The sequence below is a fragment of the Momordica charantia genome, assembly GCF_013281855.1.
Source record: "Momordica charantia cultivar OHB3-1 chromosome 8 unlocalized genomic scaffold, Mcharantia_2.0 BLBB01000008.1, whole genome shotgun sequence".
In the NCBI taxonomy this organism is placed as follows: domain Eukaryota; kingdom Viridiplantae; phylum Streptophyta; class Magnoliopsida; order Cucurbitales; family Cucurbitaceae; genus Momordica; species Momordica charantia.
In genome coordinates, this window is record NW_028275166.1 from 9,100,173 (window position 1) to 9,113,579 (window position 13,407).

Below are 13,407 nucleotides of genomic sequence, written 5' to 3' on the forward strand. Positions count from 1 at the left end.
ACACCCGGTAATCTCGGGACCGACGGTTACACCCGATAATCACGCCGCTGACAGTAGCTCACATCGGCCCCTACCGAGCTTCCCGGTAGGTCGGACCTCGGCCAGGTTCACCTCGGCCCTCATACTTAGCATCTGTCAACGCTAGTGGTGGTGATCTCGGCGGTCCGAGCTGGGCATGACTCATGAGTCATCTTGGAGCACCAATAGGGGTCCTCCACGTGTCCAGGGTATTCTCTTCCCCAAACAGGACATGACAAATCTCATTAAATGTGGTCATATTGGTCAACCGTGTTAGGCTACCCTGCCTTGTTATGAACTTTAAATTGGTTTGCTATTATATGCAATAATTTACATTTTTAGTTGTTGCATTTTCTATTCCGTTTTAATTAATAAGAGTTTTGAGTTTTCTGTTGTGTGGCACCATTTCTCGACCTTGACATCTATATATACACTAAAAATCACTCTTTTTTTGTACCTATCATTTTTTCACATCTTAATCTTTCCAAACAAATGAAATTACTTCTAAATATATGGAAGAAATAAAGTTGGGAACAATTACCATATTTTAAAAATCGACGGTAATATACTAAATTTTGAGAAATATTCCTTTCTTTTAAATAATATTACATTATATTTCTAGTTCAATTTAACTATAATTCTTTAAAAGAAATAGAGATGTCGCAGACTTCCCTCTTCTAAAAGTGTTCAAGTAGTTAGCAATAATTAGTGATGTCTCTCCAAATTCATATTCAAATGTGTATTAAATATTATATATTCTTTTATAGTTACCTTCTCATATATATATGCCTTAAGGAATATTTTGCTTATTTGATAAGCACTACAAAGAATATATACCTTAAAGAATATTTAAGTGATTAATGATTAGATAATTACAAATTTGAAGAGCACTTGATCCATATTATATTATAATATCCTTTTATTTATTAAAGTATTACTATTACCCTTCTAATTAATTTAAAAAAGAAAATATTACCCTTCTAATAGTATATTAAACAATAGGTCATTTGGTACCATGAATGAATTTGGTAATATTAACTAGAAATTAAATAAAAACATGGGAAATCAAGGCGGGAAATGAGAAATTGTCTAAAAAATTATGTAAAGTTCGTGTTATTATCAAATTGTTTAGTCTTGAAACAGTTATTGAACAACTTAGTCCTACGTAAAGATTTATTCATCTTTTTTCATTCATTTTTAATTTTGTTTTCATTTTCTCTATTTTTTTACTCAGTTCAATTTCGTCTAATTTATTTTTTAAAATTGATTCGCTTTTCAACTATGTATCGCCTTTGACAATATAGTTGTATTTAAAGTACATGTTGAAATTAGAGTCTCTTTTATATATGTTCATCTTTTAACTTTTCTATCTATTCATTTTTAATATAATAAAACAGTAATATTAATTAATACTTAAACCAAAAAAGTAAAGAATAATAGTGCTCAAATTATACTTTCTAACATAATGTTTTATATAAATGACCACATAATAAGCCTAGCTAGGCCAGCACAATTAGTCAGCTAGTACTCTGCATGCAAACCAGTTCTAAAAGGTATACCAATTTATGGTAGTCATACAAATCCATAAATGAAGTTTAGTCATACAAATCCATAAATGAAGTTTTCAGTAGTAAATCTTGAGGTTTCATCTTCGTTGTGCAACATGTAGTAACCGAGCTATTTTACTTGTTGAGAACTGTCAACTCCCAAACCCATTTTGTTGTATTCGACATAAAACAGCAGGCTTATCGTTGTCCCTGACCATTCCATCCACCCTCTTAGTTCAACTACATCATTAACCCAACAAGTAGAAATCATAATAAATGGGGAGGAAACGGCAATGCAAGAGTTCGAATACACGACTTCTCGCTTTGATACTATCATAAGAATGAATAAACTACTACTCAACCTAAAAGTTTAAGCTAATGGATCGGATAAATTTAATTCATAATATATTAGATATCTAATAGAGTAGCTCCTCCATATTCGTCCGAGAGACACCGTCACTTGATACTTGCTTAACTATATCTCCGATCATATTGTTGTATTACGATTTTGGAAAGGTGAAGCAGCTTAGTTTCTGGTAATGCCCGAAGCTCATACATATATGTTACTGTCTTGGAATACGGTGAGCCCATCTCAAAAAATGAAGTCTCTGCTTCCATATATATGTCACACTCCTTGAAGAACTAGAACCAAAGATCATAATCGGATATTTCGATTTGGTTGTAATTGGTTGTGATTAATTTGCTTCTTTGATAAGCACCACAAAGACTGTCCATTTGGAATTTAATTGTAATTAAGGATATGAATCAATGATTATTTGAAGACAACGAGGAGGGTTTGGTTGATGACTATGCCGAGAACACCAATAAATCGAAACCTCTTACCATTTCTTCATTTTTGTTGTAGGCGTGTCTCAAACAACATTAATTCATCGTCAAAACGAACATAGCTCAGCGACGGTAATTGACATATATCTCAAACTAACAGGTTGTGAGTTCGAATCCCTCTCCAATATGTTGTACTAAAAAAAACAACAAAATTAATTCATCACTTTGATCCCTTATGTCAAAATTAAACTTAATCTTCTATGTTAATTTGCATGAACACTAATGGGTAGGGGCGGATGCACGTTGGTCCCAGAAGGGACTCGAGCCGTACTGACCGTTTTTTTTTCCGTAAATGTTTATCTAATTTTTTTTTATTCATGATTTTCCTATATTATTTTCCCTATTCAAATTTTCGTGAGTGGTGAAGAGGAAGAAAATCATAAATTATTTCAATTTTAAAAATGAAAACACAAAGATAAAAGATAAATTTTCTAATTTTGTATCTATAATTATTATTATATTATGTTTTAATTTTTACTAATGTTATTGTAGATTTAATTTGAAATCTAAATAGAGATGTTATTGATGGGTTATCATCTCGATAAATAAAAAGTAAGAGTAGTTTGGATAGATATTTTATATAATTAATTTAGAAAAATTTATGGACAAATCTTGGTATAATAACAAATAGTTGCTCAATATCGAGCGCCCCCAACAAAATTTCTGCATCCGCCACTGGTAATGGGTATAATTTGTATATATTATTTGATATAATTTCAAGATACACTACTACAAATTTTGATTTAGACCACGATTATATATTACACGATCTATTAGTAAAAGATCCTGAATGCTCGATTCCTATAATACATTCTAATATGATTATAACTAAAGAAAACGGTCTATATTTGTCATGCTCAATTTTTAGAGCATGATTAATGTCAACTTTAATCAATAATGCGAAGATATTTTATCCAATTATTAATTTGTTTGGAACTTTTTTTTGTTTATTAAATATCAATTTATATGTTTTATCTTTCTAGTTGTTCAGAATCCATTTAATAGTTAATAGATTTGGATATTAAATACATTTTTAATAAAAAGATTATTGTTTATAATAAGAATATTTTACTTTTGTATTCAAATAGTCAAATATATATATATATATATATATATTATTTCAAGTATGATAAAAACAATATTTTTATTTATGTTTTGGAACAAATTGGAAATGTGAATAAGAAAGAAAAAACTTGTTACGATGGTTTCCAGAATTTCTATATAATTTTGAGAATGTTCCTAAAAAATGGGAAACAAGAAACATTGGTTAGTTGCAAAATATCTAGATTTGTTAAGAAAATTGGAAACGAGAAACGGAAAAGGTATCAAATGGATCATAAGAAAATGTCATCTATATAAATATATACAACATTTATATACCCCGCCATGCTTTTCGTACAGTAGAAGAACAAGTTTTCCGAGGGAATCTGCCAACCTCTTGTCATTGTATGTTGATGACATGATTATTACTGGTGATGATTGTGATGAAATAGAATCTTTAAAGTCTGATCCCTCTTGTTGTTTTGTTATGAAAGACTTGAGCATGTTACATTACTTTCTTGGTATTGAGGTTGCTTATTCTCCAAAAAGTTATCTCTCATCTCAATCGAAGTATATAGCTTATTTGTTTGATCGTGCGCGTATCACTGACAACAAGACTGTTAATACTCCTCTAGAGTCCAATGCCCGATATTCTTCGTCGGATGGTGTTCCTTTGTTAGATTCCAGTTTGTATCGTACTATTGTTGGTAGCTTGGTCTATCTAATTGTGACTCGTCCAGACATTGCACATGCGGTTCATGTGGTTAGTCAGTTTGTCACTGCTCCTACTACATTTCATTGGTCTTGCTGTTCTTCGTATTCTCAGATGCCTTCGAGGCACTCAATTTTAAAGCCTTTTGCTCCCCTCCACGTTCTCTTTAGAGTTGTGTGCTTACTCTGATGCTGATTGGGTTGGTGATCTACAAATTGCTGATATGTTTACCAAGGCACACTCCGCTTCGCACTTTCGTTATTTATCTGACAAACTCTCAATGCTCATTGCTGTAGCATCGTGAGTTTCGGGGAAATGTTAGCATAAATATTTTTGTCATTATTATTATTTGTCTTTGAGGGTAGATTTGTCTTTTCATATTTAGGGTTAATGACCTATATAAGCATCATATTGTATTCCAAGTTCAAATTTTTTTTAATAAATCAAACCCTAATTTTATCTCCTTATGTTTTCAGGATCTATCCCCTATTCTTGTTTTTGTAATTTTATTTGTTTGTTCGGTCGTAGTCAATATTATAGATCCAAAGACAAAGGTGTCGAATGATTTTGTCCGAGATACATGTAAGAAAACTAAAGAATTGAAAGAGTTTTGCATTCCCGTGGTCAATTCAGATGCTTGTGAAGATTTGAAATCAAACTTGACTGGTCTTCTTATCATATATCCGTCCACCATACTTTTTATGTCGTTGATAATCAATATCTTTACAATCAAATTCATAAAGTAGACATGTGATGAGACAAACTTGTCAAGTTTTTATTGAATGTTTGAAGAATTATCAAATGAGCCTAGATTCTTTAGGATATATTTAATAGAAAAACGGTTGAAGGAACACCATTCATATTTGATTTGGGATATGATTTTGTGGGGTTTTTTATGGGATAGTTGCGGTCGCTCCTACTTCTTTGGATGGGCATGACAAATCTCATCAATTGTTAGGCTAGGAAACTTAGATTGGTTTTTTTTTTCCTTGATTTATTGTTATGCAATACTTTCACATTTTTTGTTGTTGCCCCTTCTTATCCATTTTAATAAATGTTTTGTGTTGTGTCACACCTTAGAAACCAAGTCAATCAAAAGCATAGTTTAAGTATATAAGACATTTAATTATTACCATAATAAAAGTCAATGGTCTAATCTTTTACTCTTGAATATTATCTCTTTCGTTTTACTCTGCAAACATATGGAGCGTGGCATCCAAGATTTGAGAGATAGGACAATTTTTTTTTCTTCTCCCAACTCTCTAAATTTAAATTGAATTTTCTCATAACAACGTCCTCAGATGGCATGAAAAAATTTATCAAAGCTAATATGTGCCTAACTTTAACACATTCAAGTTTTTGTTTCAAAAAAAAAAAAACACAGCCAAGTTTTATATTCATCAAACTTGAAATTTACAAGAAAAACATCAAAGTTCCAATGGAAAAAACGTTCATATATTTTATTGAAGATGACGTGTCTACCACCGTAATCATCAATAATCGAAGTAATTAGTTCAATATTGAAAATCCAACATGATTACTATGATAGAACCTTTCTAATCTTAAAATTGTGCGTTTATCCGACATGTCGTTTTTCTTCTTTATTCACGAAATTATAACAATGCCGACAATCAAGCGCGCGCCAATGTCGAATTTGTATAGTTTCAAAGCAAAACCCTAAACCCTTCGAAACTTGAATGACAGACCCCAAATCTTGCGCATTTTCAATTCATGCTGTATGCTTCTTCTTATCAGCGATTCAAATCAGCTTCCTTTTGTTTTCCCCAATCCTCAATCAATTTCCCCTTTCATTTTCGGTTCTATTTCAAATCCCATCTCTTCTCAATCACGTATGACGAGCTCCTTGATTCCTTTGATCATCTTCTTCGGCAATGTAGCGGGACTCAACATTGCAAACAAGTTCATTCTGCAACCGTTGTCACCGGCGCGTGTTGCTCGGCGTTCGTCGCCGCCCGGCTTGTATCCGTCTACGCCCGTTCTGGGCTTGTTTTCGATGCCCGGAAAGTGTTTGATACTGCGCCATTTGAAGGCTTGTCGAACTTGCTCTTATGGAATTCGATTATAAGAGCAAATGTCTCCCATGGGTACTGCGGAGAAGTGCTTCAACTTTATGGGAAAATGAGAAGATTAGGGGTTTTGGGGGATGGGTTTACTTTTCCTCTGGTTCTGAGGGCTTCTTCCAACTTGGGTAGTTTCAACTTGTGTAAGAATCTTCATTGCCATGTTGTGCAATTTGGATTCCAAAATCATTTGCATGTTGTGAATGAATTGATCGGAATGTATGCCAAGCTCGGACGAATGGGTGATGCCCAGAAAGTGTTTGATAAAATGCGCCTTAAAAGTGTAGTTTCTTGGAACACTATGGTTTCTGGTTTTGCCTATAATTATGATGTTGATGGTGCTTCTAGGATGTTCCTTAAAATGGAGTCAGAAGGGGTTGAACCGAACCCTGTAACTTGGACTTCGTTGTTGTCTAGTCATGCTCGGTGTGGTCATCTTGAAGGAACCATGGCCTTGTTTAGCAGGATGAGGATGAAAGGTATTGGTGCCACTGCTGAAATGCTTGCTGTGGTGTTATCTGTTTGTGCTGATTTAGCTACATTGGATAGGGGTCAGATGATTCATGGGTATATAATAAAGGGAGGTTTTGAAGATTATTTGTTCGCCAAAAACGCACTTATAACTGTATATGGAAAAGGAGGAGACATAAGAGATGCAGAGAAGTTATTTCATGAGATGGAAGTGAAGAATCTTGTGAGTTGGAACGCTCTCATTTCCTCCTATGCTGAATCTGGTTTATGTGACAAGGCTTTTGAAGTGTTTTCTCAGCTGGAGAAAATGGATGTCTATCCAGAGATGAAACCGAACGTCATAACTTGGAGTGCTGTCATTTGTGGATTTGCTTCCAAGGGACTAGGAGAAGAATCTTTGGAAGTTTTTCGTCAAATGCAGCTTGCAGATGTTAAAGCGAATTCAGTGACGATATCTAGTGTTTTTTCAGTTTGTGCAATGCTGGCAGCTCTGAATCTTGGTAGGGAAATGCATGGTCACGTGATTAGAGCTCTGATGGATGATAACATATTGGTAGGAAACGGATTGATTAACATGTATACGAAATGTGGAAATTTCAAGCCAGGTTGTTTAGTGTTCGAAAAACTTGAAAATCGAGATTTGATCTCATGGAACTCAATGATTGCAGGATATGGATTTCATGGACTTGGTAAAGATGCTCTTACAGCTTTTGATCAGATGATTAAATCTGGATTTATACCAGATGATGTCACCTTTATTGCTGCGCTATCTGCTTGTAGTCATGCTGGTCTTGTTGCTGAAGGCCGTTGGCTTTTTGATCAGATGCTACAAAACTTCAGGATCAAACCTCAGATGGAGCACTATGCGTGCATGGTCGATCTTCTCGGTCGTGCTGGTCTCATTGAAGAAGCAAGTAACATAGTCAAAGGCATGCCAATTCAACCCAATGCTTATGTCTGGAGTGCTCTTCTCAACTCTTGCAGAATGCACAAAGATACAGACATTGCAGAAGAGACTGCCCTACAAATTTCCAATCTGAATTCCGAGATCATAGGGAGCCATATGTTGCTCTCAAATATATTTGCTGCATGCTCTAGATGGGAGGATTCTGCAAGGGTGAGGATCTTGGCCAGGACGAAGGGCTTAATGATAGTTCCTGGGCGTAGCTGGATTGAGGTGAAGAAGAAGGTTTATATGTTCAAAGCAGGAAACTCAATAGAAGGTCTAGAGAAAGTTGATGAAATTCTTCATGATTTGGCTCTTCAGATAGAAGGTCATGATTTTGATGATAGTATTATTGAATAGAATGTTCAAGAAAAACATTACTGAAATCTTATGTTCTAAAGCTCTCTCAGTATGAATGAACATCAAAGAAATAGAAAGGGAAAACATGATATTACAGATTGATTTAGGAGAGATGGTGATATTCTTATGAATTTCTTTGGTGCATAGATTACCAGTGAAGTTTTATCTGTTCTAACCTTTAAAAACTCGATATTTTCACTCTTAAGATTTTGAAAGATCTTTAAATTAATGAAACTTAAAGGAATATGCACCATTCAACAAATAAGAAGATGAAAATAAGTAAAAACTTGAAGAAACTTGCACCAATCAATAGTCAATCCAAATTTAACATTTAAAGAAATGATAAACTGGAGAAAGCTTTCACTGTCATTAATTTTAGCTGTTAACTGTGAATAACTGTACAAGATAATTATAGGTAACTGAATTTCCAGAAAAAGTCGTGTCTGGTAGCACTTAAGAGAGTGGAGAAGATTGAATTCAACTGCGAATGATGAATCATCATGTTGGGAAATGCAGGAGCCTGATTACACATAAAATGCCCCTCCATGAAATTGCAAGACTCGGTGAATAGCTTTTTTGCATCTCTTCAAAACAGGTGATTTGTGCTAGCCAGGCCTGAAATAGTGTAGAACAGATCAGTCAGTGGAACAAGTTTGAGGGAAAGAACAGAAATGATACATTTCGTAAATGCAAGTTTCAATTCAAATGAATTGGAACCAAAATTGAAAAAGAGCACCCATGGCGTTGAATTATTGGAGGTTTTCAAAACAAGAGGTCAACTCTAACCATATACAAGTGTTCGACCTTATCAAGAAAATCTCTCATAAATGTAATTGTACATTCCTTTTTCTTGCATTCCAAAATGCAAAATCTGTTCGCGAAGAGTGAACTATGTATGCAGCAATTGCAAGTAACGCCTAAGAAATCCAAGAGCAATAAATATGGATCGATAAAGACAATCTAGGATGATCAGTAGTTTGCAGCTTTGAACCCCTTTTAGACGAGAAAAGGGTACATCGAACGGGAATAAGAAAGGGGATGGTACAAAATAGAGAACGCCCTTTTCTAACCGAACATAAGATAAATCCTATGTAGGTGGCTACCATGGTTTTAAACATACCCTCTAAACCATTTACTAAACCATTTACTATTTACATTGGTCCTTATTGACCACTAGCCACTAGACCAACTCACGATGGTTCAGAACATAAGAATTTATAAGACAGAATCCACAACAGACAGTAATCCATATGTTCTTTCACGTCATCATGAGGAGACACTAAACAATATATGATATAATGTTGTGAACGCACAAAATCTGGTCTTTCCATTGCTAAAGACAGAAAATTTGTACAATCAATCGAAGTTTTGGTATGTTTGGATTTCTTTGCTAAAAATCAGTTTTCAAATTCAACCCCAGAACTGAACCATTTAGCAGAATGATGACCATGAAAAAGAAAAAGAAAGCCAAAAATTTCAGACCATTGAGATAAACAGAAAGGAAACAGGGGATATATTTTGCAGTACATATAAGTTAAAGCATTACCCAATGAGGAATGGGTGAGAAGTGGCTAATGGTCACCCTTGACAAGCTCTTCAACAGAGTTCTTATACTTGCCAATTAGTTCCCTATTTGAATTGAGAATCATTAATTAGGACATCGATGAATAAGTATAATTTAATGCAAATCAAAGTTACAAAATGGTTACCACTATACCTTCGATGATTTAACAACTGTTTGTGTTCTTCCAGCTTTTTCTTCTGTCCATCTACTGTCTGCAACCAAAAAATGAAAAAATCCTCACTTTTTCAAAAATAAATCATATCATTAACAAAAACAATGTGCAAAAGAAGAGGAAAATGAGACATCTCTTTGTACCCTGGTGAGCTGCACAAAAGCAGTCCATAGGTTAATGGTGTGAACACGATACTAAAAGAGTTAACTGGTTACAATTTACATCCAACTTCATCTCTTTCCAAACAAGAGTTGTATGTCCTACTTGAACCTTTTTTCTTAGAAACCACCATCTCTAACATTTAGACATTAATGAAACAAAATTTCAAAAAATGAAAAACTGAGGTCAAATATCATCCCAAGTCGTGATGGTGCTTGAAGTAGTAATAAATATCTATACTTCAATAAGTTTGGTATATCTCATTTGCAATTACAGATTTTTTATATCAAACACATGGAGAATACATGTAGTAAAAGCGAAATGGAGTTCCAACTTACCATAGCCTTTGAGCTGAGTGATCCAGATATCGAGTTTAGTAGTTGCTGGCACTTTTCAAAATGGTTATTCAGATCGTTGACCTTCCAAAACGTTACAAGAATTACAGTATCGATTATTAGAGGGAACGATGGCATAATTGATCTTCGGGAAGAAAAAAAAAAGTTAAATCGATAATTATACCAATGCGTCCGATTGTTGATCTCTAGCTCCGTTCTCAATTGCATCCGCTAATTTCTCCACTAGCTTCAACACATGAAACATTCAAAAATACCAATGAATACAAAATACAGAGCTTATAGAACATTTGAAATTTAGGGTTTTCGTAGGCATCACGTGAAATAGATGAAAATGCGAGGCCAGAGATTGGTGTTGATGATATTGTTGCTGCTGCTGCTGCTGCTGCTGCTGCTGTTGCTGTTGCTGTTGAAGAAGCCGCTGCTGTTGCTGTTGCTGCTGTTGTTGAAAATGATACTGCTGTTGCTGTTGCTGCTGCTGGGGAAAATGTTGGGGTTGCAATTGCTGCTGGAATTGGGGCGAGGGTTGCTGCGGCTGGATTTGGGGCGAGGGCTGTTGCTGCTGAAATTGGGGGGAGGGCTGCTGCTGCTGAAACTGTTGGGGTTGCAATTGGGGCTGAAATTGCTGCTGTTGGTGGTGAAAGGGCTGTTGTTGCTGGAGAGAAAATTGCTGCTGTTGGAGATAGAGGGATTCCTGGTTGGAAAGATTAGAAGAGTTGCTGAGAGTGGGGATATTGGGGATCATGCTCCAGTTTCCACCTCCAGAGAAATCCATATCGCCCAAGATTCGAGGAATTTGAGAATTTGCCGGAGCTCCGTTCAGTTCTCCACGGACTCAGATCGACACACAAAACTCTGAGACGAATCGTCGGGTCCAGGAAAATGTCAGCAACTATTATTCTAATTTTAACCGATATCGACTCAAATCACCTTCAAAAGTTTATGGGAGGCTCAAATAACCCACCCATTCAAAATGTGCTCAAATGACCTAGGAAAAATGACAGTACTGTCCTTAGTTCAAAAAATCAAACTGTTTGCTCTCTTTTCTCTCCATTTTCGCTTCCGCTTTTTCTTGGCAATTCGTGTTGAAACAAAGTGAAAGAAATTGATTAATCATCGAGGTAAGTTTCGTTTCTTTTACATTGCTCCGTCGATTTGAATGGTTAGGGCTTCGTTTTTTGTGTGTTGAGGAGTTGAATGGTTTTTTTCCGTCGATTCTGTTTTCACGTGTGTAGATGAATGAATACATGAATGTTAATGCATCTATTAGGTATTTTTCCGTCGATTTCGTTGTCCGATTATAATTTTTTTCATTCCATGTTATTTGTTGATTTTCCTTTGTTATTGTTCTGTTGAAATTGAGGTCTGTGAGATGTTACGTTGATATAGTTCAGTTGTGTGGTGGCAGGTTGAAAAAGAAGAAGGAACGTCACTCTTGTTAATCCTCTGTTATTTTTCTCGGGTTCGACCTCGGGCGAGGTTCCGCCCGAGGTATTTGAAAAGACTCAACCTCGAGGTTACCTTGAGGTTGAGCCCGAGGTCGAACCCAAGAAAAATAACAGAGAGCACAAACTCTCGAGCGACTTTCAAATGTCAATCCTTGCTCGAGGTTTCTAAGCATCTGGAAAAGTCCTCGGGCGAGACTACACTCGGGAAATTTTTCAGAGGCCTACTAGAACCTCGAACAAGGTTTGAAATTTCTTCCAAACATCGCTCGAGGTTGAGTGTCTTTCAATTACCTCGGGCTCAACCTCGCCCGAGGTCATTCCCGAGAATTTTGACAGAAACTTAACAAACCTTGAGCGAAAGAACAAATTTCTTCAACCTCGCTCGAGGTCCATCTCACTTCGCGCGAGTTTGCCCTTCTTCTTCAACCTCCCACCACAAATATTTTAAATAAATCTCACATCCTCACACACAGAGACTAGAGACCTCAAAGTTGACATAATAATATACTCAAGAATCAAGAACAAGGAACACACAAACAGTAATCAGTTTTCCTATTTTTCAAAATATGAAATACACAAGAAACAAACTTAAATCTATGCAATGTAATTCTTGTATTCGTTCATCCAAACACCGGAAAACAGAATCGATGGAAAAATAAAACATTAAACTCCTCAACAGCGATGGAAATCGAAGCTCTAGCATTCAAATCAATGGAAAAGAACAAAAATTAACGGAGAAGGAGATGGAACGAAAGTGATTTCGAACGGAGAAGATGAAACAGAAGCGATTTTGAACAGAGAAGGAAAAGAGAAAGAGACGTCTGATAAATGGTTTGATTTTTTGAACAGAGGAGTAATAGTGTAATTTCATTTCTTTTTAAATTCAATTAAATATTAAACTGGGTCATCAAGCACATTTTGAAAGTGGAGGTTATTTGAGCATTCCAAAAACTCATGAAAGTCATTTGAGCCAATTTACCTAAATTCAGTGTGAAAAAAAAAATTAAAAACCACAGTTACAGAGTTTTTTTTTTCTTTTTTATTCGAACTCACTTGTGCTAGATATATATATTAATCGGTAGATATGTCCCAACAGATTTAGGTTAAAATCCATTTTTTATTTTAGAAATCTGATTTGTCTCTAAATTAAATTTTTTTTTTTACCCTCTTCTACAAGTTAAGTTTTTTTTTTTTTACCCTCTCATGTACGACTTGAAATTATGTTTTAATCAACTGAACTAAGCTCAACTATAATTGACACTTGTCTCTGATAAAAAAAATCTTCGAATCACCCCACCCTACTCAAAAAAAAAAAGAGAAAAAATCAAAGTTGAACGTCATAACCTATCTCTAACAAAAAAATTTCGCTAGTACAAATTTCATAGATGACAGAAAATTGAAACTGATAATTAGTTTTGATTTTATACATAGAAACATATAGAAAAATCAATTGTGAATTGGTCGACAAAATAAAAAAAAAAAAAAAAAGCAAATTTACATGAGAATCAAGAATCTATTTTTTAGCTCAGACAATTAAATGTTTATATTAGCTTTAACATAAGAATAACTTAACGGGTAAACATCTTACTCATTTTGCCAACATGAACTTAGAATAACGGTAATTGACATATGTCATCAAGAGTCATGAATTCGAATCTCCCACCCACTTGTTTTACTAAAAAAAAAAAT

The 13,407-nt window shown here is 34.9% G+C and overlaps 2 protein-coding genes across 2 annotated transcripts; one reads left to right on the forward strand and one right to left on the reverse strand.

Moving 5' to 3' along the window:
* Positions 1-5,788: 5,788 nt before the first annotated feature.
* LOC111016857 (Pentatricopeptide repeat (PPR-like) superfamily protein) lies at positions 5,789-8,176 on the forward strand. The gene has a single exon (XM_022292403.2). It carries the CDS (start codon positions 5,896-5,898, stop codon positions 8,020-8,022), a length of 2,127 nt encoding a protein of 708 aa, XP_022148095.1. The 5' UTR covers positions 5,789-5,895; the 3' UTR covers positions 8,023-8,176.
* A 156-nt stretch (positions 8,177-8,332) lies between these two features.
* On the reverse strand, positions 8,333-11,192 carry MED9 (mediator of RNA polymerase II transcription subunit-like protein). Its single transcript, XM_022292407.2, has 6 exons — positions 10,590-11,192; positions 10,437-10,499; positions 10,256-10,336; positions 9,740-9,798; positions 9,569-9,651; positions 8,333-8,637 (listed from the first exon to the last, which is right to left on the reverse strand). Exons 1-5 carry the CDS (start codon positions 11,043-11,045, stop codon positions 9,594-9,596), a joined length of 717 nt encoding a protein of 238 aa, XP_022148099.1. The 5' UTR covers positions 11,046-11,192; the 3' UTR covers positions 8,333-8,637; positions 9,569-9,593.
* Positions 11,193-13,407: the final 2,215 nt, after the last annotated feature.